Genomic DNA, 21,021 nt, shown 5'->3' with positions numbered 1-21,021 from the left:
AGTTTGAAAATAGTCATGGGTAATTTACAATAGTCAATAGTAAAGTACAGCACAGGGAATATAGTTGATACTATTGTAATAACTATGTATGGTGTCAAATGGGTACTAGACTTACTGGGGTGATCACTTTTTAAGGTATATTAATGTCTAATCACTATGTTGTATACCTGACACTAATAATATATTGTATGTCATCTGTAATTGAAAAAATACATTTAAAAATAAAATTTTGATACTCCTCATTTTGAAGGGTTTGTCTGAGTCCAAATATATAGTTGAGTTCTATCTACATTTAACTGAAATACATAATTAAAACAGGAAACTCTGCTCTCCAATACCAGAATTTTGTTACCTTGTTTTTTTTTTATTTTTTAATCCTCACGTGAGGATGTTTATTGATTTTAGAGAAGAGGAAGGGGGAGGGAGAGAGAGAGTGAGAGAAACATTGATGTGAAAGAGAAACATTGATCAGTTACCTCCTGTACACACCCCAACTGGGGTTTGAATCCGCAATGTACGTATGTGCCCTGACTGGGGATTGAACCCTCAACATTTTGGTGCACAGGACAATGCTCCAACCAACTAAGCCACCCAGCCAGAGCTTACCTTGTGTTACTTTTAAAAGGGAAGCAAAGAACTTAATTCCTGGAAATGTCCTTGAGGTTGGCGAAGATACCAAAATATTCCTATTGTGCTGCAATATAATCTAAGTGAAATTAACACAATTATCTGGTCACTTGGACCAAGCCTCAGGTTTCACCCTGAATTTCAGGGTTACTGGGATGTTACTCTTTTCACAAAATCGACCTGCCAAATATGCCTCCCTCACTTGAGCCAATGTTTAGGTTGTGGCATGTCTTGTAACATGAAAGAGGCTTTAAAGTTCAATAGGAAGACAAAACTAATCTCCCCTTCAGATTTCCTCAGGGAAGAAACCACCTTTTCTTTTAAGTGTCCACCTTTTCTTCCCTGGCAAATGGGTATTCACTTTTTTTTTAAAAATATTTTATTTATTTATTTTTAGAGAGGGAAGGGAGGGAGATAGAGAGAGAGAGAGAGAGAAACATCAATGTGTGGTTGCTGGGGGTCATGGCCTGCAACCCAGGAATGTACCCTGGCTGGGAATCGAACCTGGGACACTTTGGTTCCCAGCCTGCACTCAATCCACTGAGCTACGCCAGCCAGGGCTCGGGTATTCACTTTTAATGCTAATCGATTTTTATTACTTCATTTATTTTATTATTTAAAATTTGCTCTTAGAAGCTTTAAAAATAACTGCTGTTCCCTCATAAGCTTCTGTTTAATAGGTGTTATCACAATAGGTCGCCCTATTAACAATCTGAGATCCCAGCACATTTCTAACAAATTAAATGAGGTTTTATTTAGTTCATTTTAAGAGATGAATCAGCTTTAGATGTCCTCTAAATGAATTAGAAATTAATTGGTTGCATGTGTTTCAGTTTTCTGTACATTATTTCTTCCTTTCTGTCAGTAATTTAAACTAGCTTGCACTGAAGAATTCGATGCAATGGCAATGGAAAAAATATGGGCAATTTATGCTGGCTGTTATGATGGACATTAATTTTGCTCTGGGTTTTATATTGAAAATTTTAGCTCCACAGCTATTGAACAATCAATATAGGATGGGTACCTAATGAGATTTTTATGTTGTAAATAACTTGAGGGTTATCCCATTTGATTAAAAAGCTTGGATGGCATGTTTTGATTTATTCATTTGGAACATGTAATTTGTACTAGTAAGTGAAATAAATGTTACTTATCAGGGCTTTTTAAGAAGTGGGAGAACAAATGTAGCAATCAGGAAATTAACACACACATAAAGTATACTACCTTTCTTATGAAGAGACACACATAAGAATACAGTGTAACTTCACTATCATAGTACAAAACGAAGAATTCATTTATTGATTTACCTCCTGATAGCTCCAATTCCTTTTTGAAAAGATATAGCTTTAAAACAAATTTGTTCCTATTGTTTAGTATTAATGTCAGTTTTAGCTATGATAATTCTTTTAAGTCATGTTGTATATATACATTATTTTCCATTGTTGCACAAATCCAATTAGGGAAAGTGTTTTATTTTAAACTTCTGTTAGAAAGGAAACGTTGAAAGCAGTGTACATCTAGAGAGGACTTGAAGTCTAGTCCTCATGTGGGACCAGACCATATCTTCTTAGGCAAAAGCAGCAATAGAACCTTATGCTTCACATCATAATTTGCAACATTTGCCCTCAACTCACTCACTCTCACAGGCTTTCTCTCACTCTCTTTCTGTCACTTTCACTTTCACCACAAATACATACATACACCTATAGGGCTTGGCAGGACATATTTTTAATTAAAGTTCATTTTTAGGTTTTTTCACCACCTCTTGAGATAGCTGGAAACATTATAGGTATAAAGCTAGTAGGAAAAAAATGAGATGTATTTCTATTTCCAGCTCTGCCATGGGTTCTCTGTGTCCTGTTAAATGTGTCCTCTGACTCTTCTCTTCCTGATTCCTTATCAGTAAAATAGAGGTTATTATTCTTTCACGCTTCTAATTTACATCCTAGGGATGCCTACAGGATTCACTCAATTAAAGTAATATATAAAGTCTGTAATTTATTGGTTTAAAAACCTAAGAACAAAAAGGATAGACTTGTTATGAAACTTCTTTAAGTCATAAATATGATTGTTTTCTTAGGGCTACATTATCTTCATACTTTTTATCTATCTTTTTAAGTAATTGTAAATTTAGTAGGAGACCTATCTGTATGAAAATCTAGATTAAGTTATCAAAAGGTAGCACAGTGATATAATCCTGACCCTATTATATTTTCAATATATGTAGTATAAATGTGAATGTGTGTATCATAGAAAAAAGGTGGAAAGAATATACATTACAATGTGAACAAGTGTTATTTCCAGGAGTGTGGTTAATTGAAATTCTGTTCGTTTTAAAAATTATCTGTATTTTTTATAATTACATGCATTATTTGTGTGATTATAACCATTTAAGAGCAACATTGCTTAACTACTATCAGTTAAAATTTTTGTCTATTTTATTCTAGTACACTTTCATGTTATAAAAATAAATATGAAAATACCCATTTCAAAATGGGGGGAACACAGTAAGAATTGTGAAATTAATGTAGCTACTGTTAAGTGTTGAAAATAACCTACCACATCTCACCATGATGATACTCTCTCTATATTTTTTATTTATTGATGAGAAAGGGGGAGAGAAAGAAAGAAGAGAGAGAGAGTTTTGTTGTCCCACTTATTGACACATTCATTGGTTGCCTCTGGTGTGTGCCCTGACCAGGGATTGAGCCTGCAACCTTGGTGTATCTGGACACTGCTCTAACCAACTGAGCTATCTGGCCAGGGTCTTATAGTATTTTTCTATTGATTACTCTAATTTTAAAATTTGTTCTACAGCTACAAGACCGCACTCAATTCAGTGACAGAGACTTAGCCACCCTTAAGAAATACTGGGACAACGGCATGACCAGCCTTGGCTCAATCTGTAGAGAGAAAATTGAAGCAGTTGCAACTGAATTAAATGTTGACTGTGAAATAGTTCGGGTAAGACATTTTCAATAACTTTTATGGTGTGGTTGATGAGTGTCATAAATAAAAGCTTTAAAAATTATATGAAGTAATAGAAATAATACCATCACTATAGTAAAAAAGGTAACCCAAATAATGGGAGGAAATATGTTCAAATTATATATCTGATAAGCAACTTGTATCCACAGTATGTAAAGACTCCTAGATATCAATAATAAAAGGCAAATAATGCAATTTTTAAAAAATGGGCAAAAAATTTGAATAAGCATTTATCCAAAGAAGATATACAAGTGGCCAATACACACACAAAAAGTTGTTCAACAAGATTTTTAATTATGGAAATTTAAATGATAATGTGATATCACTTAGCACCTACTATGAGGGCTAGAATCAAAAAGACAGATAACTACTGTTAGCTAGGATGTGGAGAAATTAGAACCATTATACACTTCTGGTAAAAATGTAAAATGTTTTAGCCTCTTTGGAAAACAGTTCTCTAAATTAGCAGATTTATTATACATCCCAGAAATCCTACTCTTAGGTATATACCTAAAAGAAATGAATCATATGTCCACTCAAAAACTTATACATGGATGTTTTTAACTGCATTATTCATAATAGCAAAAAGTAGAAAAACTCAACTGTCCATCAAGTAAATGGGTAACCAAAATATGACATATGCATATAATGAGGTGTTGTAGGGCTATGTCAAAGAATTAAATACTGAAACATGTAACAAAATAGATGCATCTTGAAAACATTACACTAAGTGAAAGAACAAGTTACAAAAGACCACATATTATATGAATCCATTTATATGAAATGTCCAGAATTGACACACAGAAACAGATTAGTGGATGCCTTGAGCTGGGTTTAAGGATGAATGGGGAGTGACTGCTAAAGGGTATATAGGTTTTCCTTTTTTGTGATAGAAATATTCTGAAATTAGATAGTGGTGATTGTTGCACAACTCTGTGACTATATTAAAAAATTTTCATTGTACATATTAAATGAGTAAAGTATATGCTATTTTAAATGTTTATGTTCCATTGTTTAAAAATTTACATGAGGTGATCTGAAATATATGTCACACATTATTTAATGAATGATAGATGGAAATTTATATTGATCAATCTTGGGAACAGCAGTTTTCATTCCATTTGAAAGATGCCATCAAGGAACATGTATAAAGGACCCATGGACAAAGACTATGGGGCTCAAAGATTGAATGTGGGAGGTGGGGGTAGGTAGGGCAGGGGAGAGTAATCTGGGATAAATGGGGACACTGTAATTGAATAACAATAAAATTTTTGAAAAAGAAAGATGTCAATATAAGATTTAGATAGTGGCATGGTATACTGGTGAATATTTAACAATCAAACCTTTAAGGAAAATATTTGTTGACTTCTATGATATGAAGATTCCCACTGTGGTTGATTCCATGGTTCTTTCAATGTAGAGTTCAGAAGAAATGCCAAGGGTTGGCTTTTGTGAGCAAGTATGAGGAAGCTTCAGCTCACAGTAAAGATTTGTCAAAAAAATATAAGAGGGAAGTACTGTTAAAGAAGTGACAAAATACAGAACTCTTCTATAGGAAGAAATATTTTCTCATACATACATGGAAAAAGATGGAGAAGTGTGGGGAGAAGTCATAGAGCACAGATTTATCAAAATAAATACTGTTCTCAAAATACTGTCCTGTTGAGAGCCTTGCTTTTTATTTTGTTAAGATCCAGATGGGAAATAAAAATAAATCTTGTATTTACTGAACATGCTGGGTGTTACCTATACTAACAAGTAGTTGGAAAAGCATTAGACACTTTTCCTATTTTTAAGGCACTCAGAGTCTAACTAAAGGGATGGCATGAGAATACAAATGACTGAAGAAAAATTGGATTGGAATTATGGTATGAGGATCCTAAGCAAAAGCTAAGAATAGGAAAATGTAAAGATGTGTTTTTGTTGTAATTGTCATTTTTTATCTTTTAAATCAGAGTTATGCATGTACATCACTTAAGGAATCAAGTTCTACCCAACTTAATACAAAACACTTCTCCTTCTCTCCTACCATTTTTCAGTAGCTAAAGTCAATTACTTCCCACTCTTTTAGACGATTCCTTTGGTATCTACCTCCATCTATGAATAATGTCCTGTATTAATTAGAAGTAGCTTTGGTTGTAACAGAAAGAGTCAAAATATCAGTGGCTTACACAAAATATTTCAATTTTATGCACAAATCCAAGGGTATACAATTTAGAATTGGCATACGAATTCTGCACTATGAAGTCCTCAAAGACATTGGTGCATTACACCTTACATTCTGCCATCCCTACAATGTATCCCTTGTCCTCAAGGTCCAAGGTATGACATTTATGGTCCAGGCAGTATGACCGATATGGGGGGAAAGGAGGAGCAATGGTTGTGTACCAGCTATCTTTTAAAGGGGATTTCCAGGAACTGCCAAAAGACATATTCACTTATACAACACTGGCTAATGATCAGTCTCTTAGCCATACCTAATCGAAGAGAAGCTGCAAATGTAGTTATATTGTGGGAATCCAATATAATTTCTATTATTCTGGAAAAGAGAGAAGACATATTGGAGAACAATTAGAAGTCTCTCTCAAATCTGTTTTTATCACTACCTTTTTATTTTTCAGTGCTAGGCATTCTTGACCAATATTCTAACATGAAATGCGAGGCTTTTAAAAAATTTCTTTCAAGACCTCTTCATTAATTCTTTCACCTACACATATACTTCTCTTATTTTCCCAGTGTAGTTTTTATATAATTTGTGTTAGTTTGATATTTTATATGCGTTTTACATTTGAATTATGCTGTATAGCATTATTATTTTCCTTTTCTGCATAACATTATGTTGTTTCTTTAGAGTTCATTACTTAATTAGTTTTTGGTTTTTGTATATTTGCTTGCTTACTTTTCTAGGTACCTGCTACTAATTTATCTGCAAACCCTTCCCAGCTGTATATATCTCTTCTCAATACATTTATGCTCATTTGGTAATGTAACAGTTTTATCATCTTGAAGAATCTTCTCCTGGAATCTTATAACCTGCTCCAATCTGGATTGGTTACTCTGTACCTGGAGCAAAACAGCTACCCTGAGATTTCCATTTTCAATCTTTTTGTCCATTTACTATACTTTCAGTAAGATATCATCAATTTTATCTTCCAAGTTTTCCACTGTTTTTTCACTTTTGTTTGCATTCAACTTGCCATTCATACTAATAAATGGCATGTGCTATTATGGAAGCCTTTAAGCTCCATTACTGCCACAGGGTCTCCTTGGGACCCCCATACCACAGGAGAGAGAAGATACATGACAGAATATTCCTAAAAACATACTTTTTTCAAAATGAAAGAAAAAGTATACACAGGGTTCCTAGCTACAATTCTCTTCAAAACCAACAGATTTTAGGCACAATTGCTGTAAAAAATGGCCAAAGCCCATGATATTGGGACATTCACTGAGCTGTTGCTATGTACAGAGCCCTTAATCCCCATAGACGGCCCTAACATACAATTAGAAAAAAAGAAGTGTTACCATTATATTCTTGCTTAAAGGTAGTTAAAACTTTTACTAGAGGAAAGGATAGGGGACAGATTATTATCCCTTGTATGTAGTTATTTCTATAAAATGCCAGCCTGCCCACAACAGACAGAAAATTTGAAGAGTTGAGGTATTGTAACCTCTTCTGTAATATTTGGTAGATTAATTCCAAAGAAGAACATGTTAACCACATAAATATATTCCTGAGATTTAGGAGAAATTATGTAGGTATTTTTAAGTCTAATAGACCTTGTAGTTATTAATGACCAGGATGAACTTTACCTCAGGATGTCTAGTTAACCGTTACTTGTCATATAATTTGAAAATTTCAGATGCATCTTTTCTTCTTATATCTTATGCTTTTAAAAAGGCTAGGAAGCAGACTTGACATATTTTTATTTTAACCATATTGAGTGTTATTATGTGTACATATTTCTTTAGCATCAAATGTTGTTACCAGGTTAATGTCTATTATTTATTGACTTACTCATACATCAAAGGTAAATTGAACACCTACTGGATACCCAAAAACTTCTCAGTGCCATGAAAAAATGCAGCTCTCCTAAGAACTTAAAGTTTAACATGGTAAAAGTTTTATAATGTGCTTCAGTTAACAGTAAATGGAGATAGTGAAGGAGTATTTTGAGGTAAAATATGTGGATAACAAGTGTAAAGCACCATAAGTTCTCAAAAATACTTTCTTTCCCTATCACTCTACAATTTAGTTTAATGCCGATTCTTTCCATCTGTGTTTGGTTACAGTGGACATATGTCAAAATGTACTCATATGTTGTCAAATTTCTGTATAAACAATATATGTTTGAATGTTTAAAATACATTTGAAAGACTTAAATAAATTTCATGGAAAACAGATGAATGTTTTTACATTTTACATTATGTTTATTTTCCAAGGAGCATGGTTACATTTGAAATGTCTTTAAATAGAAGAATGTTTTTCAATTATATTGTTTTTACTTTTATTTTTGCATTATATATAACCTTTCACCCCTAATGTATGTATAAAAAATAATAATAAACTCTGTACTGTCTAACATAGACATTGACTCAAAGCTGGTGGACACCTTGAGATTGAATTGCATGCTTTTTATTTCATGTAAAGAAAATGAGGATAGATATGGGAATGGCTTGCCAGTAAATAACTACAGGCCAGATCTCTCTATTGCCAGTCTAACATTATTTCCATTTCTGCTTCACCAGTGTATGCTTTATTATAGAATTAACTTACACAACTCTTAAAATACAGATCACCCCACCCCAGACCTACTAAACCACAATTTGCAAGGAAAGGCCTGGGAATCTGTATGTTTTCTTTCTAATAATGCTTATTTTCAGGTAAATTTGGAAGAGACCACTTTATTACACTCTGTTATTGTGGCTAAATACTATATCTGTTTTTTCCCTTTATAATACTTGGTTAAAGTTTGTAATCTGTATTTTCTTGTCTATTTGCTTATTTTCTATACCTCTACTAAACTGTAAGTTTAAGTTCCATGAAAATATATCATGCCTGCTTTTTAACTATTATATTAACAGAAAGGTACACCTGCTACATACAGCATACACAGATTGCAAATATGTGATAATATATGTATAAAATAAGAGCAGTTTCAAATATTATTCATGTCATCTTAATAGAAATATACTTAGAAGCTTAAAGGGCCTGAGAATCCAATTTTTTAATAGCTACTATATTTGTATTGTTAATGGGGGGGGGGGGAACGGGGAAGGGTTGTCAAGGAACATGTATAAAGGATCCATGGACAAACCAAAGTGGGAGGTGGGGGTGGGTGGGGAAGGGGGAATGGTGGGGAGAAAATGGAGACAACTTTACCTGAACAACAATATTTTTTTAAAAAAAAGAGAAAAAGGAAAACATACAGTGATATTCTACAAATTTATGAGTATCTTGAAGGGACAAAGATTATCCAGTAGACTCACAATTTGGAAACCAGTTCCCTAACTTTGCAGTTTCCTCAGATGAAGAATCTGAGGCCCTACATAATAAAATAATTTTTTCTCAGCCATATTCAATGGAATATAGAAGAGGGTATTTATTCATAAAGATATATGCACCCCTATGTTCTTTGCAACATTATTTATGGTGGCCAAGACATAGAAATAATCAGAGTGTACTTTGATCAGTGATTGGATAAAGATGTGGTACATAGATACTATGGAATACTACTCAGCTATAAAAATGATAAAATTCTGTCATTTGTGACAACATGAATGAATCTTGAGAATATTATGCCAAGCACAATAAGTCAGTCAGAAAAAAAGCTAAGAACCATATGATCTCATTTACGTATAGGATACAAAACTGAAACTCATAGACACAGACAACAGTGTGGTGGTTACCAGAGGTAAGTGGGGGCAGTAAAGGATAAAGGAGGACAAATATTTGGTGACAGAAGAAGATTTGGCTTTGGATGGTGGGGAAACAATGCAATATACAGATCATGTATGAAAGAATTTTACATTTGAAACCTGTATTATTTCATTAACCAATGTTACCCCAACAAATTTAATTTAAAAAAATCAAAATATAATATGCCAGAATGTTCTGTTCTTCTCAACAAAGCCTGCTCTAAAGGACAACTATAATACCAGAGTCTAAACTATTGGAGATTTGTCAGAGCCTAGCTGAACTGAATGAGTGAAATAACAAACCTTATCTCCCTTTAGCCATTTGGTCCCACTTAAATGGGTGGGGGCTGAGAAGCACTTGTAATTGAAATTCACAGGCCAAGCTACAGATTCAAAGATGAAAAATAGAAAAATCCAATGAAAAAATGTGAGTTCATTGAAAAGCTCAGTGAAATTAACAAACATCTTATCAAGATGTGCAAATTAAAAAATGAGAGAAAAAAAAACAAAATACTGACATCAAGAGGGAACCAGGGATACCATTATAGACATACCATTAAAAACATTAAAAAGATAATAAGAGAATGCTACAAAGAACTCTACCCACACAAATTTGAGTTCACAGGAAATGGATCAATACTTGAAGAGTGAACAGTACCACAACTTATCTAATATGAAATACACTAGGTGGATTCATCATTAAAAACCTCCTCCACAGGTGGCAGGGTTAGGCAGTGGATGGATCTAACAAAGACAAAACAGGACTCAGGACATGGATAACAGGGTGGTGATTGTGGGGCAGAGTGGTGTATAAGGGGGATAAATGATAATGGAAAAATACAATTAAAACAAGATTTTTTTAAAAAAAAACTCCTCCAGAAAGAAATGTACAAGCATTCAAAACCTACAGCTAACATTATACTTAATGATGAAAAATGAGAATTCTTTTCTCCAGAGATCAAAAACAAAACAGGGTATCTACTCTTACCACCTTTATTCAGTACAGTACTGGAAATTCTGGCCAGCAAAACAATAAAGTAATAAAATAAATAAAAGATGTACATGGTTGGCTGTGTGAAAAAAACCCCAAGTAATCTACAAAAAAAAAAAAAAACACTCCTACAGCAAATAACTGAATTCAACAAGGTCTCTGTATACAAGATCAATATACAAAATTCAACTCTGTTATACAGTACAAGTGAACACACTGGAGCTGAATTAAAGATACACTGTTTGCAAAATACTCTAAAAGCAAATACTTAAGTATAAATCTTAACAAATACATATACAGGACTTGTATGCTGAAAACTATAAAATACTGTTGAAAGAAATCACAGAAGTTCTAAATAATGGAAAAACATTTCTGTTATCATGGACTGTAAGACTCAACATAGCAAAACTGTAAATTCTCCCAAAATTGATACACAGGTTTAACATAATTCCTATAAAAGTCCCAGCAAGATTTCTTATTGATGTAGATAAGATAATTCTAAAGTTCATATGGAAAGGTAATATGCTAGAATAACTGAAACAATGTGGGTAAAACAAAGTAGAATAAATCAGTGTCGCAGGTTTGATTCCCAGTCAGGGTACATGCCTGGGTTGCAGGCCATGACCCCCAGCAACCGCACATTGATGTTTCGCTCTCTCTCTTTCTCCCTCCCTTCCCTCCCTAAAAAATAAATAAATAAAAATCTTTAAAAAAAAAGAAAGAAGATGAATGGAAAATCTCTAAAAAACGATTAAAAAGTAGAATAAATCCACCTACCCAATTCCAAGACCTATTATACAGCTACAGTAATCAAGACTCTGTGGTCAGTGGTACAGAATACAGAACCCAGAAATAGCCCTACACAAATATGGCCAGCTTAAGTTGATTTTTTTATTGTTATTCTATTACAGTTGTCCCAATTTTTCTACTCTGCCCTCCTTCACCCAGTCCACCACCCACTCCCACAGTCAATCCCCACACTGTTGATTTTTGACAAAGGTGATAAAGCAATTCAATGAAGGAAGTCTTTTTAAGAAGGTGCAGGAAAAATTCTATATCTGTAGGAAAACAAATGAAACTTGACTTAAATATCACACCTTAAACAAAACTTCAAAATGGATCATAGATTTAAAAGCAAAAACTAAAACTATTAAACTTTGAGAAAATAACAGGGGAAATTCTTTGGGACATAAGAATTGGTGAAAAATTCTTAGAAATGGCACTAAAAACATACTCCATATAAGAAAAAAAACAAAAACTTTTTTTTTATTAATCATTGTTCATATACAGTTTTCTCCAAAATTTGATCATAACAATTAAAAATTTTTGTGTTGCACAGTACATGATGAAAATACATGCTAAAGACTGGGAAGAAAATATTTGCAAACCATATATTTGACAAATAAATCATATATAGACTATATAAAGAACTCCCAAAACTCAACATGAAAGAAAACACCTCAATTAGACAATAGGCAAAAGACATAAAGAAACACTTCATTAAAGAGGATATATTAATGGTAAATAAGCACATGAAAAGATTTTCACTATCACTAGTGACTGGGGAAATCAAATTAAGAACTCCATCATTGATCACTACATGCTCCAATGAGAACAGCTAAAATAAGAATAACAAAGATACTGACTATCCAAATGCTGGCAAGAATGCCAAGAAACTGGATCTCTCATACATTGTTGGTAAGAATATAAAATGGTACAACTGCCCTGGAAACAATTTGGCAATTTAGTTTAGGTAAACTAAACATACAATTATCATATGACCCAGCAATTGCATTCTTGGGCATTTATCCTAGAGAAATGAAAACATCTGCATAAAATCCTATACATGACTATTCTTAATATGTAATAGACAGAATTTATGAACAATTAAAGTTTCCTGCATAGAGTGAATGGTTAAACAATCATTGAGGGAAAAAATCAGGAAAAATGGTACATTAAGTTTCATGGATTTTTTTTGTTGCTAAGTAATTAACAATAAAGAAGGAATGGACTATTTATACATGCAACCTAAATAAATCCAGAAAATCATGCTGAGTGAAAAAAAGCCCGTTTCAAAAACTCTTACCCTATATGACTCCATTTACATAACATACTTGAAATTACGCAGATTAGTGGTTGCCAGGTGTTGGAAGTGGTGGGAAGGAGAGAAAAAAGAATGATGCGATAAAAGAACATGGTAGTGTATACACATATTTTATGTTTCCTGTTATTGTGCTATAATTATGTAAAATGTTAATTGGAGGCAACTGAATGGAGACTTATCTTTGCAACTTTCTGTGGCTTTAAAATTATTTTAATATAAAAAGTTTAAAAATGATTCTAAATCTAATAAAATGAAATTTTAGAATACATGAAATAACCAGGTAACCATTATGAACCCAAACGAGGTTAATGGAAGGCACATTTTCACCTAAGAGGAACAAGGTGCAGAATAGGAGATGAATTATAATTATAGCTGTGTGCCTGTCCCTTTAGAAAAAGAACTAATTCCTGTTCTTTTTTGAAAGATTTGGTGAATTATTTTCTCCAGAAAAAAAATAAATAAAAAAGCATTCTACAATGGACTACATGTTTCTTAAAAGTCTGAATATTTAAATAAATACTATCTTTCTGCTAATAAGATATGTAAAAGCAAAAACAATTTTTAATTTATTGAGTAATAAAATTGTATTATTCTAGGTATCTATTTATTCTTTTTAATCATATTTTATGGAGCATCCATTCATTATTTTAATGGCCAGAACTGCTAAGGTTTCTATGCTTACAAAGCTTCCTCTTGTATTTCTTATAAAGACTTGGATTGGGAATCGAAGGAGGAAATATCGTTTAATGGGGATTGAAGTTCCACCTCCAAGAGGAGGTCCTGCTGATTTTTCTGAGCAGCCAGAGTCTGGTTCTTTGTCTGCACTCACAACAGGAGAGGAAGCTGGCCCTGAAGTAGAAGAGGATAATGACAGAAATGATGAAATATCCATCTGCTTGTCTGAAGGAAGCTCTCAAGGTATTTTATATGTTGTACCTCCTAATAATAGTTTTTGTAAGCTTAATGCAGTTTCACTTTCTTTTCAGCTTACTGGACTACAAATCTAAAGTCCCCAAAACATTTGGTCAAACATTTTAAAAGAAATGGATTTATTTGTATTCATAGGTATTTTTATTTTTGAAAGCTTTAGAAAGTATTTTGAAGGCCCTATTTCAGAAGAAAAATACCATTTAACTTCAAATAAAATCATTTCCTGTTGTGAGGCAATAATCTGATAAAAGGAAATTACAAACCCCCCCTAAGGAGAATTTCATTCCATAACTCCCACTTCCCCACCTGAGAGGTAATTTTAAAAAATAAGGAGTTAATGGAAAAAAGTGAATAAATTTTAAGGTTGCTAATGGACCACTGCTTCTACACTGGAATCCTTTGTCATTTAATAGTGTATTCTCTAGACAGCTGGCATAGTAATCAAGACCTAATGAGAAAAATAAGAGAGAATTTAATGCCTGACTCAAAATACACTTGATAGGAAGTGAGAGTGTCTAGAATTCCTCTCAGTGGCTTATTTTTCACAGCTGCATGGTAAGCTTTTCATTCTCATCCAAAATTGCACCAGAAGAACACAAAAGAATTATCAACTACTGAAAAGAGCCTTTTTTGTTATGTTTTATACTAATTCTGTCCTATTCGCTTCCTCATTTTGCTGGTGGAGAACAGTAATCTGAGTGATTTAACTGTGTGATCTTTTTGTAATGATTAAGTGAATTATATCATCTGACCTAGATGAATATCATACCTTTAAAGTACACTAACCATATTCTCTTGCAATTATGAAAATACAGTTATATGTATGTTTGCTCTGAGATTTCCATTAATTACATGACTTTTAGGGACAGATAGAATAATAAGTAGCTGACCATACTACTTCAAAAACCTAATAACTTGAAATTCAGGGTCCTTTATAATATGGCTGTTGATTCAACAGGATTAGTCTTCCAAATGTTTAAGGAAAAAATGCCTTTAAATCGGGTCTTACATTTTACATGTTAAAATCAACTGATATCACATTAAAAGTTTCTAGAAAAAAGTTCTTCAAGCAAAAGCAAGAATCATTTTTAAAACATGGTAAAAGGCAGATTTAGCCAAAGTCACCAAAAAGTGCTGTTGATCTTTCAGCAGTTTCAATTCCATTCTTTTGCTTCTGAGAAAATAGGTACTTCCCTGATACAGAGCTTCTGACTTAACTCTAACTTCTACTTTCTACCTCCCACCTTAACTTATCCCCTTTTCTTGTCCTTTCCCTGTATGGAGTAAAAGAGGTTGGTATTGATTTTTTTAAAAAAAGCTATCCACCTTGACCCCTCACCTAACTGCAAACTCTAGCAGAAGTAATAGATGACTCAGCTCCTTAATTTCAAATTCTATGTCTGCCAAATATATTTACCATTGAGCAATTTTAAAGATTTCTACTACTCTGAGAAGCAAACTGCTTAATGTATAGGAACAATGTGTGTGTGTGTGTGTGTGTGTGTTAAATTTCATAACAAAGTCTTATTTCAGCTGTATGTATTATGTGGGCATGTGCATGAAAGATAAGTCTACATATCATTATTATGGCCACCACATTAAGTGCCCTCTAGAGTTTTTACTGATTAATAATTCTACTCATTGGTTTAATTTCCAATTAACAAGACTGTTTTCTTGAGGAATAACCAGACACATTAATAATATTTAGCTTTTAAACTTTCACTAATGTGGAAGCTATCTGTAAGCAGCAACAAAAAATGCCTTCAGCTGTGTGATTTCATACCTTTCTATATTAGAAAGCCTCAAAACAATTTTTTATTTATATTTTATAAAATAATTAACCATGTATAAATATGTTTGGGTAAAGCAGAACTGTGTACAAAGTTATGAGCAAGTGAGAATAGAAATATAAGGCAAACCAATAAAGAATGATTCCAGTAATGATCTTGTCAGTGAATAAATAACCCCTATTCTGAGGGCACCAGTACTAATACCAGCTCTGAACTAAACTTGATGACAATTTTTCCTCCCTTTATTTCACGTAGTTTCTGATTACATAGGACTTGAAATGCCTGTGATTTGAAATGTCTAAATAACAAAAAGATAATAGTTTCCTCTGTCTAGGAACCATTCTTTTATTAAAAAATTAAATTAAATTTGCATTAAAATTTAATGCAAATTAACTTTGCATTAAAACTCTGGTAAAATTTTCCTGAATACTTAAGCTCTAATTCTCTATTCATATGTGAGTTCCTGGATCGAACCTGTTTTCCTCCTAATCATCCCCATGTTCATGCAGAACACAACTGTATGTCTTTCCATGAAAAGGAATGGACTCAAAAAATCTTAGGAGGCTGATATTTTTATTATGCTTTATATGGTGAAATAAAATGTCAGTTACCAAGGGGATAAAAAGGTCCACTAGTATTTATATAAATAATCTTTATGATATTGTTACAGAACAGGGGACCTGGCCCTGAGTTGGGGCTGCCTAGGGCCAGCTGTAGTATGTGGGTGCTTCACTTCATGTAGGAAGGACTTCACAACATGAGTCCATGTGACCATGAGGACACATTTATGAAAGCCGGGGACAGTGACACAAAGAAAGGCTTACATAGAGGAAGCAACAGGAGAGGCTAAGCAGGGCTGCATTAGCTCACTGGGACATCACAGAAAAGGGGGCCTTAGAGACATGATCAGGTGGTTAGCCTGGGACAACTGCTGTTGCCCATTGCTCCCCTAGTTGCAAGTCTTGGGGTCCCTTAGAGTTTAGGAGATACATGCCTGTGGGGGAAGAAGTGAAGGAAGAAGAGCAAAAAGGGAATGGTGTGCTGCTCCCCAGACAGAGAGCAGCCTTCTGTGGGTCTTTGTCTTGTGGCTTTCATAAGCTCTCTTGCAGGCTGGAACCCTAGGGGAGGACTTAGGGGACAGTTTTAGCAGAATATTCATCAGTTCTCCAAGTGTGCCCTTTCAGGGTCATAGTCTCCACTGATTGAACAGTGACCGGGCAGGGGGTCCTTAGTCATCGTAACTGATCCTAAGTATTCCCATGACTCTGCTGCTTTTCTGGGCCCAGAGCTGAAAAATACAACTGAATGATTCCTAGATGTCATCTCTAGGGAGGTGACCTTCTGATCTGGCTGGCTGTAAATTGTTCAGCCATTGTGTTCAACTATTTGTCTCCATTTCCTATTCCTCTTGCCCAGGAACTTTCATGGTTTTTTAGTTATCCTGCCTCAAAATGGCACTGCAGAAAGAACAGGGAGAAATGTTGCTGCCCTGTTTTCCTAAGAAGTGGAGTTAATGTAAAACTGGTGGTTATATAGTAGACACCTGATGCCGCGAACTAGCCACTTCCCCTAGCTCAGCACAGACAGCTTTTTAGTGGACTGGTTTCTCGGACTTATTTTTTTCTTTTACTTTTTACTTCTCATTTTTAGAATATTAAATTTTGATCATAAAAGGAATATATGTTCATTACAGGAAATATATCTTGAATATTTTGTTCATTATCCACTATTCTTTTACTTCATTTTTAGTAGCTTCACAGAGTTTATTGTAGGAATAGGTCCTAAATGATTTATGTTGCTTCCTTTTTGGTTTTTAGTTATAAACAAAGCAGTAGTAACCATCCGTGTAATTTTACCTATCCACGTTTATTTCCTTAGAACACATTTTAGAAGTAGAATTGCTCATCAAAGCATATGGGGTGAATTTGCCATTTGTGCCTTTTTTAAATACATTATTTAATTGTTCTTGAAGGAAGCACTCTTAATAGGTTTTGAGGAATTAAAAATTAAATCATGCCCTTTTTTTCTATAAGAAGAATCCAGTGAAGTTGTTCCTAGTGAAAGAAGGGCTGGTAAGGAGGAGGACCACCATGCAGTATCTGAAGATAATGTGGTATGTACAGTTTGAAGTTATTTCCTCATTACATGATGAATTTCAGGGATATGTTTTGAGTTGTAATATAGATACTGAGATGTTATTAAAGTCAGACATAAAGGAGAATGTTATTGTGCTGTTTTCGCCTTTTAAACAGTGTTTTATGTTTAATTGTAACCTTTAAAAAATGGTCCCTATAATGGATTTTTCTGTTACAAAATGGAAATAACTTCAAGATTTACCCTTGCTTTCATTACAAACATTGTTTATCTGATACTATAATCCTGCCACGTCTCCTTAATAAAAGTTAAGCACATAAAATACAGTTTTGTTCTTTTTTGATAAACATCAACCATATATAAGTATCTTCCACATGCAAAATATAGTTTAGGGTTACATTTTATTGATTTTAATCTTGATTTAAGTTGATGTTTGACCCTTCTAACACTAAATTCAATAAGCACATAGGAAAACAAGCCTTTATTTTGAGACAAAGTCATGTTTTCATTATAGAGCTCATAATTGTTTCCACAATTCTTAATTATGCTAATATTCTTAAATCCCACCAAGTAATAATATTCTCTGCTGTAGATTTGAAATACAAGTTTATATGGTTACTTAAAAATTGGAACCTTTTTTCCCCTAAAGACATGCTCACTTTAGCCTGAATTTCTCTGAACTGGATCTCCTTTGCTGCAGGCATTTGAAGATAATGAATGAAGTCATGGCATGGGATGACTCACAGTCACTTAGGCACTTAAGTTCTCAAGAACGATTGATTTTCACAGACAAAAGTCCAAACTTTCAAAGGTTGATCTTCTCTGCCTGTAACTTTTGAATGTCCCCAATTATTCATGGATAACAAATCACAAAGACATGTAAGACCCATTTATATGCACAAATCTATACAGTGGCCTTTGGTGCCATCCTCCTTAGATTACTTAGCTACTTTTTCCCAGAATCTATACAAATATATTGAGAATCTAAAAACAGCATCAAAAAAGTATCAAATCTGAGGTCTGGTAAGAGCCAACATGATTAAGCCCTAAGTTTATAATGATTATAATTGAAAACAAAACATTAGATTTATCTCCAGGCAGCGGTAGAAAGCAATTTCATTGCAGCTGTCCTCCTAACTCAGAAGCCTGCAGGTCACGAACCCTGTTATGCTATTGTACTCTCATAGAGAATATGTCAAATATGACCATTCCAAGATTGTTTGCAACTTTTAATCACCATATATATTGCTGGGTAGGAAACTTGATTTTAGATTCTGCCCACAACATGTTGCTATTAATGTGCTTGTTCCTAAAATACTGCCTAGTGACTAGCTCTAGCTTAGCTTTTCTCTTTTTGAAAATTCCTTTTGTGTTGGCAGAGTTTACATGTTTTAAAGTGTTTTCCCTTAACTGTGTTTTTCATACATAAAAGTAAAAATTATTTTTCTTAAAAAATGAGATATTAGAGTTGATTTTATATTTGGGTTTTTTTTATCCTTACCCAAAGACATGCTCACTGATTTTAGAGAGAGGGGAAAGGAAGGAGACAGGGAGGGAGAGAAACATCGATGTGAGAGAAAAACATTGATCAGTTGCTCCTGTATACACCCCAACTGCGGACCAAACCCTAAACATGAGCCCTGACTGGTAATTGAACCCACAACCTTTCAGGTTACAGGACAATGCTCCAACCAACTGAGCCACACCAGCCAGGGCTTAGTTTTGTTTTCAAAACAAAATGTTCCACTATTACAGAACTTGCCTTGCCCCCATGGTTGGAGCTGATTGGTTATTCTTTTCATCAGTACTAAGTTGTTTCGTTTATTCTTTTGGCAGGTATTTAATTTGTACCTTCTATGTGCAAGATACTGTACAAACTATGCTGTACCTTGACTCAAAAGCTAAGGGCAGTTTAGAATCTCTCTTACTCTTCCTTCTTACTGTCCAGTGAAGGAAATAAATAGCCATGCTATTTTGATCATTATATCATACATGTCTGCTTTCAATTGTCTAGCTAATGGAGTGAAGTAAATAAGTGATTTTTTTTTAAATGTATTTAACAGGACTACATGTCATATGTTGACATTTTACATTAGAAATTGCAAAGAAATGTGTGGGGACTTAAAAAAGAACAATCTTTAAACCAATTAAGTATGGTTAGCATCACACTACTGTTACAGAAAACAAGTTCCCTGTCACTGGAGGGAGCTATTTAAGCATAATTTGAATGCCTTTTTTCAGGTGTTGTCATGGAAGATTTTTTTCTATTTTAAAGTATAATCAGTCAGTTATCAGAGTTTATTCTGGATATTCTTGACTAGATAATCACATAACTGAAACTGAACTTTGAATGTATATGCTCTCTGTGTTGTTGAGTGTAGTGATGATGAGCAAATCTATATTTATCAAAACTTCTCTGTGTTACAGAAAATAGAAATTATTGATGATGAAGAAAGTGACATGATGAGTAATTCTGAAGTAGAGCAAGTGAATTCTTTCTTGGATTATAAGGTAAAAGTAATTTCAAATTGTGAATTCATTGAGAAGGTATTAAATGAGGCAGGCTGTTACAGTACTTATATACTGGTTTATTTCACTCCCATTTGAAAAGTTTAACATCCTGGGGCTCCACATTGACTCTCTCAGACAACTTGGATATCAGTCAATGTTCCAGGCATTTTAATTAACACTGGCTGGTTCACTGGTTATAGTTATAAGCACAAAGTTTGGTAGGAGTAGGTATTGATGGTGTATGACAAGGTGATGCAGTACATAATGGTGGTTAATGTGAAATTTATGGCAATGCTTTTTAAACCCAATGTTCATTTTTACAAGATGGTAAAGGGGAATTTTTTTCCAGATTTTTCCTTTGTTAATTTTATGTTGAATTGCAGCTTCCGAAGGCCATTTGTTAAAATATAATAACATATCTGTTGTTGAAGTTGAAAAACAATCCCTAAAGCAAATACTTAATGACTCTGAATAGAAATTACCTTTTCTTAATGTCACTTGTTACTAAACTGAAAGGCTTACTTTGACAGCATGCCATACACAATTTTGTTTTTATTAAATTTTGACATAAGCTATCTATCCGTATGTTAATATATTTTCTGCTTATACGTAGAGTTGCTTTCTTTTTGTTAATCAGTGTCATAACTTACAAGGTAACTTTGGGGCCTTCTGAAATTTTGGCCAGAGAATCATCTGTCCCATACACAAAAGCCCTTTTTTTTAGAATATCATAAGAGTTCAAAGCATAGACTAGTATTTAGATATAACAGAGAATAATATAACATCTAATCAGAAAAGACAACAGCTGTCATTTTCACATTTTTTAAGTTTTACTATAATTGAAAGTTATGTCATTCAACAGATTGTTTTCCAAATGTTCATAACATGTCAAGACTTCAAAATATTGAACATTGCAAACACAAAAGGAAATTATCTGTCAAAATTTATTTTCACAATGGTCAAAGAGCACAATACAGTCTTGTATTTAAACTGTATTTACATATAACAAAATAAAGTTGTTGGTTCTAAAGTACAAGAGATCATTATCATCTCTGCCACAAGATCAT

At 33.6% G+C, this 21,021-nt stretch overlaps 1 protein-coding gene across 1 annotated transcript in view; it reads left to right on the top strand.

The window, feature by feature from the left end:
* Nucleotides 1-21,021, top strand: part of HDX (highly divergent homeobox) — a 93,028-nt gene that overhangs the window by 63,581 nt on the left and 8,426 nt on the right. The window contains exons 5-8 of the mRNA XM_045847506.1: nt 3,445-3,591; nt 13,340-13,547; nt 17,383-17,462; nt 19,871-19,954. Coding sequence (XP_045703462.1) covers nt 3,445-3,591; nt 13,340-13,547; nt 17,383-17,462; nt 19,871-19,954 — 519 coding nt within the window. The remainder of the gene's footprint in view (nt 1-3,444; nt 3,592-13,339; nt 13,548-17,382; nt 17,463-19,870; nt 19,955-21,021) is intronic.

The sequence above is a fragment of the Phyllostomus hastatus genome, unplaced genomic scaffold (assembly GCF_019186645.2).
Source record: "Phyllostomus hastatus isolate PE091 unplaced genomic scaffold, TTU_PhHast_1.1 phas_contig_551, whole genome shotgun sequence".
NCBI lineage: Eukaryota > Metazoa > Chordata > Mammalia > Chiroptera > Phyllostomidae > Phyllostomus > Phyllostomus hastatus.
Note: the sequence above shows the minus strand (reverse complement) of the source record. Positions and strands in the feature narration are given on the sequence as shown.